This window comes from Delphinus delphis, chromosome 18 (genome assembly GCF_949987515.2).
Source record: "Delphinus delphis chromosome 18, mDelDel1.2, whole genome shotgun sequence".
Lineage (NCBI taxonomy): Eukaryota > Metazoa > Chordata > Mammalia > Artiodactyla > Delphinidae > Delphinus > Delphinus delphis.
In genome coordinates this window covers 7,108,388-7,126,907 of record NC_082700.1, presented here as the reverse complement: position 1 = coordinate 7,126,907, position 18,520 = coordinate 7,108,388, and the positions used below count along the sequence as shown (strand labels likewise).

The 18,520-nt window shown below is 42.6% G+C and overlaps 1 protein-coding gene across 9 annotated transcripts in view; it reads left to right on the top strand.

Annotated features, from left to right (window-relative positions):
* Positions 1-7,813: 7,813 nt before the first annotated feature.
* Positions 7,814-18,520, top strand: part of KATNAL1 (katanin catalytic subunit A1 like 1) — a 76,723-nt gene continuing 66,016 nt past the window's right edge. For 3 of the 9 annotated variants that reach the window (XM_069540030.1, XM_069540029.1, XM_059995954.1), the window contains exons 1-2: positions 8,453-8,531; positions 18,039-18,211. In XM_069540030.1, the coding sequence (XP_069396131.1) occupies positions 18,050-18,211 (162 nt within the window). In that variant the 5' untranslated portion in view covers positions 8,453-8,531; positions 18,039-18,049. Of the gene's footprint in view, positions 8,157-8,452; positions 8,532-8,690; positions 8,795-8,841; positions 9,266-10,042; positions 10,500-18,038; positions 18,212-18,520 lie in introns of those variants that run through there. The other 6 variants (XM_059995957.1, XM_059995955.1, XM_059995956.1 and 3 more) reach the window with 6 other exon arrangements.

Here is an 18,520-nt window from a genome sequence, read left to right as displayed (position 1 = left end):
CAACACTCATACAGAGATACCCATTTCAAACCCAAATACACCTTCATACTTCCATGCTCATTAGACCAGCAAAATAAAAATGCTGGATAATTCCAAGATATGGTGAAGCAGGAATTCTTTTGCACTGTGACTGTAAATGGAATAACCACTTTAGGAAATAATGGGCAAAATCTCAGAAAATTGAAGATGAACATGCTTTACCATCCATTATTCTACTTCTTGACATAAGCCCTAAAAGACTTTTATACATATGCACAAGGTAAGATCCAAGAATATTCACTCTACAATCTTTAGTATCAGTGAAGTCCCAGGAGTGGGGTGCTGCAGTAATAAACACTCAAAAATGTGGAAGTGGCTTTGGAACTGGGTGATGGGTAGAGGCTTGAAGAGTTTTGAGGTGCCTGCTAGAAAAAGCCAACATTGCCATGAACAGACCATTAGGGGCGATTCTGACGAGAGCCATAGAGAAAGCCTCAATCCTTTTAAGTAATCCTGAACAGAATGTTGTAGAAATAGAGATGGAAAAAGCCATTCTGATGAAGGCTTAGCTGGAAATGAGGAACATTTTATTGCACAATAGAGGAAAGGCCGTACTTTTTATAAAGTGGCAAAGAACTGAATTGTGTTCATGTTCTAATGTTTTGTGGAAGTTAGAACTTGCAAGCAATGAAGTTGGATATTTAGCTGAAGCAGTTTCTAAGCAAAGAGTTGCAGAAGTAGCCTGATTCTTCCTGACTATTTAGGGTAAAATGTGAAAAGAGAGAAATGACTTAAAGATGAAATTGTTACTAACAAAAGGAAACAGAACTTAAAGATTTGTAAAATTCTCAGTGTCCATATTGACAAGAATGAGAAGGGCTCTTTGGGAGAGAACACGAAGGATGTGGCCAAGCGAGCATTCGATAAGGAGGTGGGTGGGGATCCGCCACCTCCACAGAAGCCAGGAGGTCTTCTCCAAGACAACGGAAGAATAACCCTCCCCCCCAAGGTGATGCAGAGATTGTCAGGGCTGCCACTTGCATCACAGGCCTGTGTTCAGGGCGGGAGAGAGCAGGAGGGGCCACTGGCGCTCTCAGGAGCTCAGGGATAGCCGGCAGCACTGCTTTGCCTCACATGTCCGCAACCTGCACGCAGGCAGGATGCTCCCCGGCTGCCCCAGGTGCGGCTCGGGCAGCAAACTGTGGCAGCATCCATACTGCCCAGAGAGTGTAGGAGCCCCGGGGGCATGGCTGCCTCCAGCTAGGCTTCACAGGAGGGGACCAACGAGGCATGGAGCCACGGGGGTGGGGCCTGTCTCTGCTTTCTTCTTTCCCATTTCTCCGCTTTGGACTGGGAACACCTGTCCTGTGACCATCCTACCACTTTGTATTTTGGAAGCGCAGGCTCACAGCTGGGGAATTTGCCTCAGGATAAATCTTACCTTGAGTCTCACCATATCTGATTTAGATGGTATTTGGAGGAGATCTTGGACTTTACACTTTTGAGTTGACATGTGAGTACAACATAAATTTTGGATGGCCAAGGGTGGACTGCTATAGACTGAATGTTTCTGTCCCATCTCCCCAGTTCATAAGCCCAGGGATTACTGCCCTTTTAAAAGAGACTCCAGAGGGCTCCCTCTCCCCATCTGCCATGGGAGGACACAGCAAGAAGACAGCCGTCCATGACTAGAAATCTCACACCGAATCTGCTGGTTCCTAGCTTCCAGAACTGTGAAAAATAAATTTCTGTTGTTTATATGCCGTCCAGTCTGTGGTTTTTTGTTATAGCAGCCTGAATGCCTGAAGACATCAGGGTTGAAAACGACCTAAATATCCATCAATAGAAAATGGACGAACTGTATTATATTGTTACAGCAATTAGAATGAATGAAATGGGCTTCCCTGGTGGCGCAGTGGTTAAGAATACGCCTGCCAGTGCAGGGGACATGGGTTCCAGCCCTGGTCCGGGAAGATCCCACATACCGCAGAGCAGCTAAGCCCGTGTGCCACAACTACTGAGCCTGCGCTCTAGAGCCCACGAGCCACAACCACTGAAGCCCGTGCGCCTAGAGCCCGTGCTCCGCAACAAGAGAAGCCACCGCAATGAGAAACATGCGCACCACAACGAAGAGTAGCCCCCACTCGCCGCAACTAGAGAATGCCCGCGCGCAGCAGCAAAGACCCAACGCAGCCAGAAATAATACACAAATAAATAAAATGAATGAACTAACTTTATGTTTATAAACATGGATCAACCTCAGAAACACAACTTTGAACAGGAAAAGGCAATCTCAAGAAAGCATAGTATAACATTTATATAAAGCTTGAAAACCCATAAAACAATATTATAGAATGCTTACAACATAGAGTAATAGTAAAAAACATGCATCTGAAAAATAATCAAAATGCAAATCAGGATGTGGTGGGTACCAGGTGTTGTTGTTATGCAACTCTATGCTTTTCATGTATGTTTTACATGTTAAACAAAACAAAACAATACTGAAATGCTTATTGGCCATGAGGCTGTAAATCCTGGCACAGATCAAGAAGACACTTTACAAAACTTGTGTAATTGCTGTCCTACTTCACGTCATTGTAACTTCACTTTCAGAGAGCGGGAACAGGTAAGTTGGGGGGAAAAGGGACAGAGATGAGGTTGAGTAAGGGCTGTTAGAATTCTTTATCACAGCTCTTAGTGAGGGTTTTCTGGAAACATGAAATTTGAGGTGAGATTTGAGAAAGGAAGGCGGCAGCCTGGTGAATACAAGCAGAGAATACCAAGGAGAGATGGGATGATGAACGGTTTGCTTGAGTAGTTAACCATTTAGGAATGATTCATGCAGCCAGTATTTATGACGTTGTAGCATTTATGCACATAAATCACAAAGAAGACCTAAAATGTAGCAGAAAAGCAAGAGCCAGAAAAGGAGATGGAATTGCGCCTCCCAACTCCATCCTTCTCCGTTCTATAGTCACAGTAGAACAGGACACAGGAAACCAGGGGGGAAAAAGGTATTCCAGGAATGGGAGGGTCCCTCTAGAGTGGCTTGTATTTTCTTGCAATGGGAAGGAGGAAGGGGATCCCAGCTGAACTGTTCCGTTTTTCATTCAGACCTGCAATGTTTCATGGCTGGGGTTGCTTGCCACAAGACTGCCTTCTAAGAATAGAAAACCTGATCACAAGCTGCTTTTCCTCTGCGACACGCCACCTACATCGTAACATGCTTCAGTGGCTGAATCAGAAGGTGACGTGCTTTTCAATTCGCTAGAAGATATTCTGCTTGTCACAAACGAAGTAACTCTTGCCAACATTTTCGAGTAATGCACATTTGGTTATGTGTCCTTCTACTAAATATAAGGTCCTACAATAGTTAGGGGAAAGAAGCACTGCGAATGTGTTAGCACCTTGCTGAGTATTCACGATGACTTACTGCAGTGCTCAAAGAAATCCCGTGACTCCAGCTGTCACAGGGGACTATGGGTTCATTCATTGAGTTATGTACCCACAACACTCCAGAGTGCTACAAATCCACTTAACAACCTTGAATCCTGAGTTTTCTGTTCATATTTCTAAATCAGCATAAAGAAATACAGAATCACAAGCAAGGAGAATCCCCACAGGCTACTGCCAAGAGGTTTTCTGTTTATTTTGGCACACATAGGAAATATTCTGAATCCCTAAAATGGGGAGCAGTTCTTTTCATTAGGAATATGTGATTAAGTGACGCTGGTCTTTAAAGAAAGTCTCACTTCTAACGGAAGCACTGAAGCAGAAGTACAGTTCGTGAATAAAACAGAGCAAAGCCTCATTTTGGCTGGATAAGACAGAAACACAGGTACCAGTTTCTTCATTTCCTTCTCTTATTATCTCCTCCATTACCTTTAAGAAAAGACAGCATCAGAGAGACAAAATTGCTGCCCTGAAAATCTTTTTAATCCTCCCCTTGCATTCACGTTATGAGGCCCCTGGTACCACTTCCTGGCTTTCTGCATCATTAGCTATTTGCTCCCACTTGCCAATGAGGAATACAAGGGTAGCAAGTGAAAAAGCTGAGTGTCCACATTCTGAGAGAGGTCAGATTCCAGACGAAGCTTGGGGTTCAGGCCAAGCTCTGGGAGAACACTGCAGGCTCATTGGCAGTGAGGCTCAGGGGCCAGAGTAGGCCTGGGGTCCAACAGAGACAGCTTCTGTGGAGGAGCTGGGTCTTCGCTTTTCGCAGACCTGAAATGCACAGCACCTCTACCTGGCAGGACTGGTCCCTCGACATGCAGGACACCTGTTTGTTTATTTAAGAACCCCGACTCCTCTAAGGTAGTGTTCTTGGCTCTTTTCCACCGACATTCACAGGAGGAAATATATTTTACTTCACGATCCATATTGGTCAGGGTCCACCAGTTCAGGATGTATTAAGAAGCTGCAAGTGTCCTGCATGTACTAGAAGGGGGAGGACCACCAGAGAGGAGGTTGCCCTAAGGAGAAAAGCTAAGGAGCCACCAATCAAAAATATTTGTGTCCTTTTTACAGAAAAGGTATTATAAAGATGTTTTGGGGAATACCCGGAAATGCACATCAGAGGAGCTTGAAAGCTAGTGAGGAGAAAAGACAAAAGCCAACGAGTAATCAGTACGTGATCTGTCACGAGGCAGTGTGGTTAGTTGTCCGAGGGTGACACAGGTGGGAAATACTGTGAGTACAGGGCAGGAGAGTAGGATTGTGAGCAGGAACGATCTGGAAAGGTTCCATGTAAAGGCCTGAGTTAGTTTTGATAGAACAGGTAGAATTTAGTGGAGGGGGGAGCATTCCAGGTGAAGAGGACAGTAGAACAGTAGAACAAGCCCCTGCATGCTTGCTGCAGCGCTGGGACCTGGGGGCCAAAACCAGTGAGGGAAATCTGAGTGTTGCCCGGGGCCAAGACGAAGCCTTGTACATGGACAGGCTCTATGGACTGAACGCTGGGAACCATTCCCACGTTTAAGGAGCAGGTAGGAGAGCTGGTGAAGAACGCAGTGACGATGCTTTGAAGAGAACCAAGGGCACGGGGCACAAAGGAGGGAGGTCAGTAAAGTCAAAGGCTACCAAGGCCAGGGGACTGAGGACTGAGGGAAAACTTCTGGCTTTGAACCAGAAGCGCCGAGTCTCTCTCTCTTTTTTTTTTTTTTGGCTGTCTTGTGGCTTGTGGGATCTTAGTTCCCTGACCAGGGATAGAACCCGGGCCACAGCAGTGAAAGCGATGAGTCCTCACCACTGGACCACCAGGGAATTCCCGCAAAGTCTCTTTAATGAGGGCGGTGGCTCTTCACCATATTGTCTATCTCGGGAGATTAATCTGTTATTACTTTCAGCCCCATCTTTTGAATTTGCACAGTGTGTTTAACTATCACTTCAACTGGTAGAAAGTATCCAGTGAAAACACCCACCTAAAGTTTACAGGCAGTCCCCGTAGTTTCCCAGCCATCCAGAGCCACGCTGTTTTTTAAGGCTGTGCTTCAGTGGCTCGTGGTCTTCCTGTGCATGACTGCCCTCCTTCAGCTTCCTGCAAAGCAGCTGTTTCCTTTCGCTGCTGTCATCCACTCTCCTCAAGGGGCTTGTCCTGCTGCATGGAGGCTCTGGGATCCCAACTTCAGAAAACAAGGAGGGTTATGCGTTGGGACCTTGCGTTTGGAGACCTCTTCATGGTTGTAGGCTGCACTGCGACCCCAGCCAGCTGCTTTGCAAGTGCAAGTGACTGTGAACACAGGAAACCAGGTGAAGGATCGATGGATCAGGTGAACCTGTCACCCTGACTAAACATGTGTTCAGCTGGGAGCCGATCAGTATCATCTTCCCCAGGAGTAAAGGAAAGTCTATTTATAGCCTTAAAATATATGCACAGTTGTGACCAAATTGCTAGAGGTGACAGGTCCGGGTGTTGCTTCTGTGATTGCTTAATACTTAGGTTTTGTTCTGGATTTTCTTGTTTGAATGCTGTCATTTCTTCTGCACAATATAAGCTGTGACCACCAAGACTTTGGTTTCTTTTCTTTCTCTTGGACATCAGATTCTAGCTACTATCAACTGCTTCCTAACTTATACTAAATAGTTCTCATAATTGAATCCACTCTGTAGGTAGCCTAAACACATCATGTGCGTAAGCTGCTTACTTATTGAGTAACTATAATGTGGGCTGAATCAAATAGAATATGCAGAAATATTCTGGGGTGAAGACAATTATTTTAATAGCTGGCATTACAGCTTCTCTTGGCAAGGCACTTTTTTGTGTGTAGGAAAATACTTTGATAAACAGTTTAGGAATGGAAGGTGACCCTAAGTATAGATTCGGAGACAGAGATAAGTAAAAGTACTATATAAGGAGAGAAAATAGGACGGGAGGGATGGGACCACAGAGATGATGGAGAGTGGGAAGCTGCGGTTCATACTAAAAGAGGATGGGGGTCGGTGGATACCAAGGCCGCTGGGATACTGAAGGACTTTTAAGAGCAGGGAATTATAATTTTAGGTTATTTGCATCTTTCATTCAGAACGCTTTGGTTGCTACAAACCTTCAGAAGAGTCTGCTATACGAACAACCGAAAAGAGTCTGCTTTCCACATTGTGTGTCAGCAGGAGAAAAAAGCGTTGCAGGAGGTGAGATGTGAGGCAGTCTAACTATTTAGAGAAAACAAGAGCTCAGAGCCAGAAGTGACCCTGAAATTGTAAGCCCCCAAGGCATATGCAGTCTTGGAGAGAACACTGGCCTTCCACAAAATCTCTGTGGACAAGGTGACCCCGACTGAAAACTGATGACACACAGCAGCTTGCTATTTTCAATCATAAATTCTCAAGAGGCTTTTATTACTAGAAAATGACAGGGTCAGTAATGCCTCCTTCCTCCTCCATTTACTTAAATCTATATGCCTCATTTTCCTCACCTGCACACTCTGGAGACTGGACCTAGAATATGTCTGTGGTCTCTATGAGAGTCTACAGCTCTAATAATAATAGCTGTTATTTTAATGTTCTTTTTTTTGAGGTAAATTTACCTACAGTGAAATGTACAAATCTCAAGTGTAGCATTTCATGAGTTTTGACAAATGCATATACCCTTGGAACCCAAATCTAAGCAAGATATAGAGCTTTTCTATCACTACAGAAAAATTCCCTCTTCAGTCAAACCACACCCTCACCTCCAGGCGCCCACCCTTCTGGCTCTTATCACGATGGATCAAAGAACTAATATTTAAAAGTTACTGTTGAATGCCAGGCTTTGTTTTAGAATGCTTCATCAGCATCAGTGCTTTTATTTCTCACGAGCACTGTGAAATGGCTCTTACCTCCATTTTGCAGATTAAAACGTTGAGCATCAGACCAATTAAGTTGCCCCTGGTTATCAGCCACCCAGTGTAGCGGCAGGGCGTGAACGAAGAAGTGGGTTTTAGACTCACGGCATCTCTGAGACGGGTCATGGCCAGCCCACATACGATTATTTAAGAAATATTATAGATCAATGTTCAAGTGAAATCAATGCCATTTACAAATTCTCAAGCCTCCCGAATAATCCTAAAGGCCGCATGCATTACACTTCACTAAATGATTCGTTTCTATCCTACACAGAAAATGGCAGAAAGGAGGTGTGAGAGGTTGCAAACTCGGTTTTACTGGTGAAAAAACTCAAAAGAGGTGACTTAGGTTCCAAACATGCCTCGAGGCAGGGCCCGCGGGGATGCCAGGATAGGCGGCGAGGGAAGGGCTGGACCAGCGACCTTTAAAGAGCCTGGCGCCGCTCCTTCCTCTGACGCCACAGGCATCGTCTCAGAATAGAGCAGGCTCGACGCGCTCGCCGAGAGAACGGACACGCGTCCTGCCACGGGGATTGGACGCTGCCGCGCAGGGCTCATCGGCAGCACCGGAGTTCAATTCGTCACCCGTCCCCCTCAATGCCACCGTCTCCCTCCGCTCCTAGGCGCACCCTAGTGCCTCCCTGCCCCGGCACCTGGGTGGGTTCCCAGGCTCCTCCCCAGAGCTGACTTCGAGCCCCACGCCCTACAGGCCCACGGCTGCCATGGCAACCGTACGCCGCCGCCGCCGCCTCTACACGCACGTCGCGAACTAACGGACTCCGCGGCGGCGGCGGCCTATGCCCCACCCCCACCCCACCTGGACCGCAGCAAAACGGTCGGTCGACCTGCGGCACCTAGGTAATGAATCCGAAGGAGACGGGCGCCAGCTACAGAGCCGCTGGTGGGGTATCCGGTTTGACAGCCCCACCCCTGCTCCCGCCGCGGGAGAGGCGGCGGCTGTGCGCGGCGGGGGAGGCAGTGCGTGCCGTGCGGGACGGGGAGAGCCGCGGGAGCGCATGGCATGATGGGGATTGTAGTTCAGCGGCTCCTTGGGCTCGCGGCCTTGGCGGGGCGGCCTGGACGGGAGAACTACAAAGCCCGGCGTCCCCGACAGCTGGGAAAGACCGATAAACTTTGAGCCGAGCGGGGAGAGACAATCTTTCTCTTTGTGTTGAGGGGGGTTCTGGGGTGGTCGCGGAATTGGGTTCTGAGCGCTGGGAAGGGGAAGTGGAGGTGAGACTCGGGCTTTCCGCCCCGCCATTTGGCCCGCCCCGGTTGCAGAACTGGCCCCACCCCGGCCCGGCCACCGCCCCGCGTAGTCTCTGGGAGGAGCGGCCGCGCAGGCTGCAGGGCCTCGGGCCTTCGGCGCCTCTCCCCCTCAGGTTGCTGCCTCTCGGTGCAGAACCGTATGTATGGCACACGTTTGATGGGAGACCCGAAAAACTATATTTTAACAGGCGTTTCTCCTTTTCCCTGATTCCCTCCTTTATTTCTAGGTATTTGATCAGATTTGTTCTGAAGTAGTTAGGAGGTGTTTGCATTAATTAAACCCATTGATTAATAATTACTCAAAGGGCATTAATGTTTAAAGGTTAAGTGTAGAAGTAGAGAAAAGATACCATGCTGTTATATGGTAGTATCTGATATTTTTACCGTTTTGCGTTTTGCATTTTATTTATTGAGGGTCAAGATCCACCCCTGCCTACTAGCCTGAACACTGCCGACACATATTTTGATTCTATTTGAAACCTCAGTTCAACTTTAAATCACTAATGTTTTTGAAATACAGACTTGTCTTTTTATTTCATTTTTTTTAGCAGTGGGTAGTAATAATTATTTTTTATAACATTTTTCAGAATTTCTCAGGACCATTTTTCAGAATGAAAAGCGCCGTGTTCTTTCTTTCTTTCTTTTTCTTAATGCTCTGGAATACACCTTAGCACCTGAAGTTTGCTCAGGCCCTGGCGGTAAGGAAGCTGACACAGATGTAGAAAACCTGCCTTGTCTACCCTTTAACATTTTTCGATAGGTAGAATACCATCCTAGAAATTTGGCATTTTACAGTGGTATGTTGGGAAATTATTGATGTATTGTGGGCTTATTTTGTGTGTGTATGTTTTAAAACAAGAAAACATCATAAGGCCACTATAAAATTCCTTTTATTTCCATTAAATGAAGTTGGCCTCTGTAAACTATACTAAAAGTAGCAGTTTCATAGGAGGAGATAAAAAGTAGGTTTAGTAAGACCACTAGAAAAAAATCAAGACCTTACGGTATACAGTATAAGGATTTGAAATACCTTATTTATTCATTCAAGATTTGTTAAGGACCTATTATTGCCAGGCAATAGATGCCAGGTGGTGGGAATTGAGAGATGATAGAATATAGTCTGTGTCCTGCGTGGGCACACATTCGTGTCATCACAGTAGTGTGGGAGAGAGGTGCAAGTTGCTGTGAGCCTCGAGTGGGAATACGTGGTAATATCACAGTGACGTGTATTGAATACTTACTTTGTGGGAGGTACTCTGGCGTATTTTGCATGCAATCCCACTGCTGTTATCTAGAGATGAGGAAACAGCCTTAGAGACCTTGCCCAAAGGCATAGCTGATAAGATGTGAACCTGGGATTTCAACCCACGTGGGTCTAGCTCATCTCAGTCATGATCTCAACCACTCATGCCGTTCTCCACACCCTTTGGAAGAAAGATCCTGACTCTGTCTAGGGAGATTAGGAGAAGCCTCCAGAATGATGTGACATTTGACTTGTGTTAGGAAAGTTGCTTAAGCTTTTCCTGGAGAGAGGCTGAGGAGAGTCATTCTAGGCAAATGGCATTACAAAAGCAAAGGAAAAATTGGAGTGCTTTGTGTTTGCGGAACCCTAGGTCATTCTGATGACTAAATCCCAGAATACTTGCAATGTAGTGGGAGAGACCAGGTCTCGAAGTACTTGGTACCATGACAAAGCGTTTAGAATTTTTTCCTCAACATGGGGTGACTGTTGAAGAATTTCTGATGGAGTAGTGCCATTTATTGGGTTTGGATTTTAGAAAGACCTCCGGCTCCAGTGTGGAGAATGGATCCAGGAGAGAGGTGATAGGAAAACCAGTTTTAGGGGGGGAAAAAAAAAGTCCAGTAAGGAAAAGAGCCTAAAGTAAGCAGTCGGAGTTATGGGAAGAGATGGATTGCAGGAGTATTTAAGAGGTAAAATTGATATGACTTGATAAGAGTTTGGATGTTGGGGGCTAGAAAGATTTGGAATCCTAAGACAAATGATTCTTAGTTTTCTGGCTAGGATGACTGATGGGATATTGAAACCACTGATTGAGACGAGGAGGAGCAGGTTTTTATCGGGGGCAAAAGATAAAGATAAATCGGTTTACTTTTGAGTATTTGTTCAAGGTTCCTTGATATTCAGGGAAGGAGGCATTTGTATCCAGAGTTCTGGACAGAGCTCAGAGGTAGAGGTTTACGTGTAGATAAGTAGTTACAGGAGAGAATGGACCAGCTCACATAGGAGGAATGTGTAGCTATGAAAAAAGAAGAGGTTTGGATGTGGATCTCTTGAGAAACAGCAGCATTTACAGGGGAGTTGAGTTTCTGGGGAGAGGGAGGTGTTTGAAAGGAAGTGGGAGCCCACAGATGAGGCTGAGAGGTCAGGAGGCAGAGAGCAAGGAGAAGAACCGCAGAAAGCATCATAACAAATGACGAAGGAGAGGAAAGCAGGAAGCAGGGAGGGAGTGGTCCAGGTGCCTCGGAGAGGGTGAGTAAGGCAAAGATTGAAATGTGTCCAGTGGATTTGGTGACTGCACATCATTTCTAAACTTTGCAAAAATGAAGAAGAGGAATCTGGGCATAGGCTACTTGAAAAGAGTTTCCGTATTAATACATACACAAAAGAAAACAGAATAATGAGCCCCATGTAGCCATCACCTAGCTTGGAGAATGAACACATGACCAATTTTGTTTCGTCTATAATCTCTGCCCACATTTGGATAATTTTATTTATTTCTTTTTTAATTAATTTTTATTTTTGGCTGCATTGGATGTTCGTTGCTGCGCACGGGCTTTCTCTAGTTGCAGTGAGCAGGGGCTCCTCTTCGTTGTGGTGCGTAGGCTTCTCATTGCGGTGGCTTCTCTTGTTGCGGAGCACGGGCTCTAGGCGCGCGGGCTTCAGTAGTTGTGGCTCGCGGGCTCAGTAGTTGTGGTGTGCGGGCTTAGTTGCTCTGCGGCACGTGGGAATCTTCCTGGACCAGGGATTGAACGGTGTCCCCTGCCAACACTGGCAGGCGGATTCTTAACCACTGCACCACCAGGGAAGTCCCATGGATTATTTTAAAGCTACACTCAGATATCATATCTTTTTATCTGTAATTATTTCATTATGTATCTTTGAAAGTTAAGGATTCTTTAAAAAAAAATAGAACTGTAGTATTGCCTACTTAAAAAATTCAACAGTACTTCCTTAACATTAAAATTTCCAGTCACACTTCTTTTTAAAGAAGCTTGACTGTGAAGAAAAAGAGTTGAGGCAAACTAAAAGAGGTTTATAGGTTTTTTTTTTAAAGATTGATGACAAGCTATTAAGGAAAGAGCCAATAAAGAGGAAATGTGTGACAATGTAGGCGACGAAGAGCGAGGAGAGAGCTGATCGAGATCCCTGAGAAAGTAGGAAAGGATGGGATGAGCAGGGTGGAAGAATTAGGCTAGAATGAATTTGGTACGTTTCATAAGCAGCAGCTAAGTTCTAGCTGTGTTACTAGGCAGCATGCTAGTGTTGATAGGAGGGGAGATGCTCTGAAAAAGGAAGAGATGCGAATAGATACAGGTATTTATAGGTTGGGTGGTAAAAGGTGAGAGTTCAAAGCTTATGGCCCCTAAGAGGTGGATAGAAGTAAACGTCAATTGATGAGAGATGAGATTGGGGTTAGGAAAGGAGAATAGTGGAGATTTGAAATAGCCACTATGGAACCTGAGCTAGGACAAGTAAGAATTGTTTCATTGATTAGATGACAGCAAAACACCAGGCGGTGCAATTTTTTTTTCCTTATAATTTGATTGGTTTACTAAGGGGAAGCTTAAAATAGTGAGGAAACCAATATCCTAATGTGTTCTGAAGAGAAGAGAATTCAGGCCAAGAACTTATGATTGGACCATTCCTCAATAACTTTAGATTTATTCATTTAAACTGATAATTGCTGTCTATTTGTATAAATATCACACTAAAACTAGAAAGACCCTTACAGATCTTTTGGATCAATACTTTAGTTTCTCAACATATACAGTGATATTCTTTTACAGAGAACATTTCTCCAAGGATCATTTCCTGAGTGTGGTGCAGTGGGAGGGGTCAGATAGATCTGTTGTCCACTTCTGGAACTACAGCTTATTTTCCATGTGATCATGCGCATGTTTCCAGACCTGCGCCCCACTCAAAAAAGATGTTAATGCTATCTATAAGATTTTTGGGAAGATTAGACAGTTTAACGGAGGTAAACCTGAAGTGCTCCGTAACCGGAGGCCTTTCTCTCCCCCTTCTCCCCCTTCCTTACCAACAACATGGCAGGATTCTCAGTTCTCTTTGACAAAAGGCCATGTTCTGTGACTTTACTTGACCACGTTAAGCAGGTAGATCAGGTAGTAGTTACATTACAAAATGATAATTTGATCTATATAAAAAGATTCATCGGGCTTCCCTGGTGGCTCAGTGGTTGAGAGTCCGCCTGCCGATGCAGGGGACACGGGTTCGTGCCCCGGTCTGGGAAGATGCCACATGCCGCGGAGCGGCTGGGCCCGTGAGCCATGGCCGCTGAGCCTGCGCATCCGGAGCCTGTGCTCCGCAACGGGAGAGGCCACAACAGTGAGAGGCCCGCGTATCGCCAAAAAAAAAAAAAAAATTATACTGATTGGTTTTTTAATAGAAACCACCTTGAATTTTTGGTATAAGCCCCACTTGGTCATAATGTGTTATCCTTTTTATATACTGGACTTGATTAGCTAAAATTTAAATATTTTTGTATCTGTGTTCCTGAGGGATACTGGTAGGTAAATTTCTTTTCTTATAATGTCTGGTTTTGGTATCAGGGTAAAGCTGGCCTTAAAGTATGAGTTGGCGGTTTTTCCACCTCTTCCTTTTTCTGAGAGAGTTTGTTTGGAATTGGTTTATTTTTTCCCTGAGTACTTGAGAGGATTCACTTGTGAAACCTTTTGGATTTGGAGTGTTTTGGGAGTTTTTTTTGTTTGTTTATTTTGGGGTTTTTTTGGTGGAAAGATTTTAAATTACAAATTGAATTTCATTGATTGACAGAGGACTATTCAGATTAATTACTCTGTTTCTTCTTGAGAAATAGCTTTGGTATGTTGTGACTTTCATAGAACTTGTCCATTTCATTAAGCCCTCTTTTGCCTTTTAATAGCTCTAAAGTTTGTAGTGATAACCCCTCCATCATTTCTGATTTTGGTAATTTGTGTTTTCTCTCTCCCTTTCTTGGTCAGTAATACTAGAGGTTTAATCATTTTTAATGATCTTTCCAAAGAACCAGCTTTTGGCTACATAGAAATTTCTTTTTTTTTTTTTCTGTTCTATTTTATTGATTTTTGCTCTTAACCTTATTATGTTCTTCCTTCTACTTCTTTTGGGTTAATATGTGTTTATTTTCCTAGAGTCTTAAGACAAGCTGAAAGCAGGAGTTGGCAACCTATAGTCTGGGGGCCAAATTCAATCTGCTCCTTATTTTTGTATGGCCCATGAACTAAGAATGTTATTTTCCTTTTTTTTAACGGTTAAAGAAGTCAAAAGAAGAATAGTGTTCTGTGACGTGAAAATAAATGAAATTCAGATATCAGTGTCTATAAATAAAGTTTTATTGGAACACAACCACACTCATTTGTTTACATATTGTTTATGGCTACTTTTGTGCAGAGTTCAGTAGTTGGAGTAGAGACTTCGTGATGTTCCCGTTGCTTTGCACTGCTGCTTGGTGTGCACTATAATCACAGTGTTTCACGTGCCCTGCATATCACTGTACTGTGACATTTTACTTCATTTATTGTCAGCGGATTCCCATCATGTCAAAACAAGAAAAGATGAGAAAAATGGACTTGACATATTTATACTTTTAAAGCACAGTGGAGTGTAGAATATCGAAGTAAATGACAAAGCATTTTGATTGTTATGCAATGACACTATAGCTGTGCTAAAGACATACAATTTACACTGACATTACCAGAGAATCACTCGTCATGGTATTCCCAATTCATAGGAAAGCAGTGGTTAGAAAACTTAAAAAGGAATATCTTTTTAAGCAGAATTTCTTCACAAAATTAAAAAACGAAAATCAGGCTGCACCCAGAGTAAGTTTCTGAGTGTCTCATTTGTTGGCCAAACAAGGAAGTCATTTACCAATGGTAATTTAAGTAAATCTTGTTTGATTGTAGCAGCCAAAGAAATGTGTCTGGAGAAAATAAACTTGCTTGTGACTATTAGCCTTCTGGTGAGAACAGTTGCTATTGAGGACATCAATAATCAATTAAATAAAACAAGGCAAATGATTTTGATTGGTTTTCCTTGGCTCTTGATGAATTGACAGATGTTACCAAAACAACTTAAGTGTTTATTTGAGAAGTCAATGCTGAGTTTGAAGTTACTGAAAAATTACATTTAATGAATAGTATTTGTGGAATAGCTACAGACAGGAATACTTATAAAAAGTTGAGAAAACACGAATTCTGTACAACCTGAAGTGGAATCTGTTAAGATGTGTTGAAACTCGGGGTGGCAAAAAATATGTGTAGAACAGAAAAAGGCTTAGGTGAACAAATTTACAAAGCTGTGAAAATGTAGCATGGTTAAAGTTGTTGGCTCTTCACTGTTTTTTAAAATTTTATTTATTTTTTATTTTATTTATTTTTGGCTGTGTTGGGTCTTCGTTGCTGCACACGGGCTTTCTCTAGTTGCTGTGAGCAGGGGCTCCTCTTCATTGCAGCGCATGGGCTTCTCATTGCGGTGGCTTCTTTTGTTGCAGAGCAGGGGCTGTAGGTGCATAGGCTTCAGTAGTTGCAGCATGCTGGCTCAGTAGTTATGGCTCGTGGGGCCTAGTGCACAGGCTCAGTAGTTGTGGTGCACAGGCTTAGTTGCTCTGTGCCATGTGGGATCTTCCCGGACCAGGGCTCGAACCCATGTCCCCTGCATTGGCAGGCGGATTCTTAACCACTGTGCCACCAGGGAAGCCCTTCACTGTTTTTTTTTATCAGCAGGTGTTTTGCAGAGAATATTTGAATCTATCATGTAGTGAGGAAGCATTAGTGTCTTAAGACTCGAGTGTTGCTCTTGAGGACTTAGCCATTGTCAGTTCCATGAATCTTTGTCAGAAATAGACTTGCCCCTGCCACACAGCAGTTTGGTGGCTTGTAGTGGTAAAGTTCTATTGTAATCGCTTGAGCTAAGGGCTGATTTGAAATTTTTCTGAATGAGAGGAACTGCTCTCACCCACTATTACTGAACACTGAATGGCTTTGGAAATCAGTTTGGCTGCAGACTTAATAATGTTTCTTTATGAATCAACTGAAAATTACAGGACCAAACAGTGCTTATATGCAAAACTAAAAGTTATTTCAATGCCAACTAATGTTTGAATCACAAGTAATACCAAGCTATTTTATATAGCTTTCCTTGCTGTCAAAAGTTAAAGCAAAGAAGTGAGATCTCCATTCCCACCCAGATTTTCAGTATATTTTTTTGAGCTCAAACTACTTTGATGCAAGTGCAAAGGAAATTTCCATATTATGAAATCCATTTAACTGTGTAATTGAGGTACTTCCACTTACCCTTCAATTGGAAGTGATTAACATGCAATGTAATGACATGCTAAAAGACATTATCAAGAGAAGAATAAAATCTTTAAATGCTTTCCAAACAGTGAATATGCTGGATGAAATCATATGCTTGTGATTTGATATCATTATGTGACAGTACCTATCTGGGTAAAAAGACACTTTTAAACATGAAATGCATAAGTATTATTAAAGAGCAGCATTAACATACGAACATTTGCAATTGCTTTTGATGATAGGGAACAGTAACTTTGAATCTGAACTACATGAAATATCCCCCCACAAAAGAGTTCCTTTCTTATTAGTAGACCTGTTTTGCAAAAAGTGGTACTCAACTATTACTACTATAATATTTTGAATTTTGTCGATAAAAATTGTGGACATTTTTGTCTCATTATATAAGTACTTACATAATATCCTCGATTTTGCCCATTGCCCCTCAAAGCTAAAAATATTTACTCTCTGGCCCTTTACAGAAAAAGTTTGCTGACCCCTGCTTTCCATCGAGATATTTTCAGTCTGCATATTTGTGTACCTGTACATATTAGCAGAATTAATGCTTTTGTCTCACAGTGACTAATTTGAAGAATTGTTCTAATTTGAAGAGGAGGCTTTCCGTGGTTGTCCTATTTTCTGTGGGTAGATCTACTGAATGTTGACATTTCTTACTGTGTAACAGTAGTGTACTATTTGCTGCAGTGTGATTCTCAAGTAACATAGATGCTGCCTTCAAGGAACCTATGCCTGGAGAAGGGGCAAATAATATGCCAAAACACATAAAGGAAACAATTTTATTCTCAGAAATGTACTGGAGTCAGCTGAAATGACTAGAACTAGAGACAGTTAATTTTGAGGAAGAGTTTTTGAGCCCCTTAAGAATAGATAAGAAGTAGAGAGGAAGGGCCAAGCTACCCACATCAAAATTTAACTCCCTCAGGAAGGCATGGAGAAATATTTTGATTTTTCTCTACCAAGTGTATTCATTGGTTTACTGTTCCAGGAAATAAGAGTAGGTCAATTTGGACTCATTCCCAAGATGTCATTCTCCTGTATCTCTGGACTTCCTACTCTTTGTAGTTTTCGGTGGAAAGCAGCTTTGCTTAGAAGCCTTGGATGATCTTGGGAGACTTTAGAGAAGCCTGGAAGAAAAGCCAGAATTACTGGGCTGGAGGGCTTTGGTGGAAACCAGAGGTTCAGATGATATTTTTTCCTAGCATCTTATAGAAGGGGAAAGATTAATGATAGTTATTTGCACAGACAAAAAGCTACAAATGACAGGGTCATAGAAGATTACAACATGAGGAGCAAAAAGAGCTCAGGTAGTTTAATTCACAGGTTTTTGCTTAGATTTAAATTGTATGGAACAATTAAATGTATACAAACGATGCATGGACAACTATAGGCTGTTCTTTTAAAATGTGTTCCTTAAGTCAAAAAGTTCCTTAACTTTTTGTTCTTGGGGCCAAATAGTTTTAGTGAGAAATAGTTTCTGCAGTTTTAATTGTTGATGTCATTGGAAAATGTGAGATATTCATATATTTATTTTTACATTGTCAAGAATAGGTGGACTAAAATAAAGCAAGTTCATCTTTACTATTATTGCAGCGTGTAGTAATTATAAATGAGCAAGGAGAACTAGTGTCTAATTTATTTACCTGTAACATAAATCGATAGTTCAGAGCTGTGTAATTTGTCTCCTTATTATCTCTTTGTGTGTTCTTTTGTGATCTCCTTTGTATTTCCAAAATTGGGAATTTTGTTCAGTATTATAAGATGCATTCAGATAACCTCAAAGAGTGAGAGAACCATTTTGACTTTCAAAGTAGTTTTAAGCAGATCTTTTAAATCATAATAAGAAATACTTTAAAGTCAGTACTGAAAACTTAATAAAAAGTCATATTTTATGTTTAGGTCTCTGAAAGATGAATTTGGCTGAGATTTGTGACAATGCAAAGAAAGGAAGAGAATATGCACTTCTTGGAAATTATGACTCATCAATGGTATATTACCAGGGGGTGATACAGCAGATTCAGAGACATTGCCAGTCAGTCAGAGACCCAGCTGTCAAAGGCAAATGGCAGCAGGTAAGGTCACGTTCAAGTATTCAGTGAATGAGGGCAGCGGTCTGTTATACTTGAAAGATAAGAGTTAGAAAATTAGTTTGAGATTTTTGTAAATAGCTCTTATTTGTCTGAATACTGAAATATATTTAAAATGTACTCTGAATAGTTTTCTGTCTTTCCCAGTTAATATTTTATATACTTTTGATAATATATTTTATGAGACATATTTTGAAGATATTTAATTCAAATTGAATCTACTTTTAATTCTTTTCCCTGATCAGTTGACTAATTGTGTGTGATTACAAATTTTTGAAATAAGGTATTTCTACT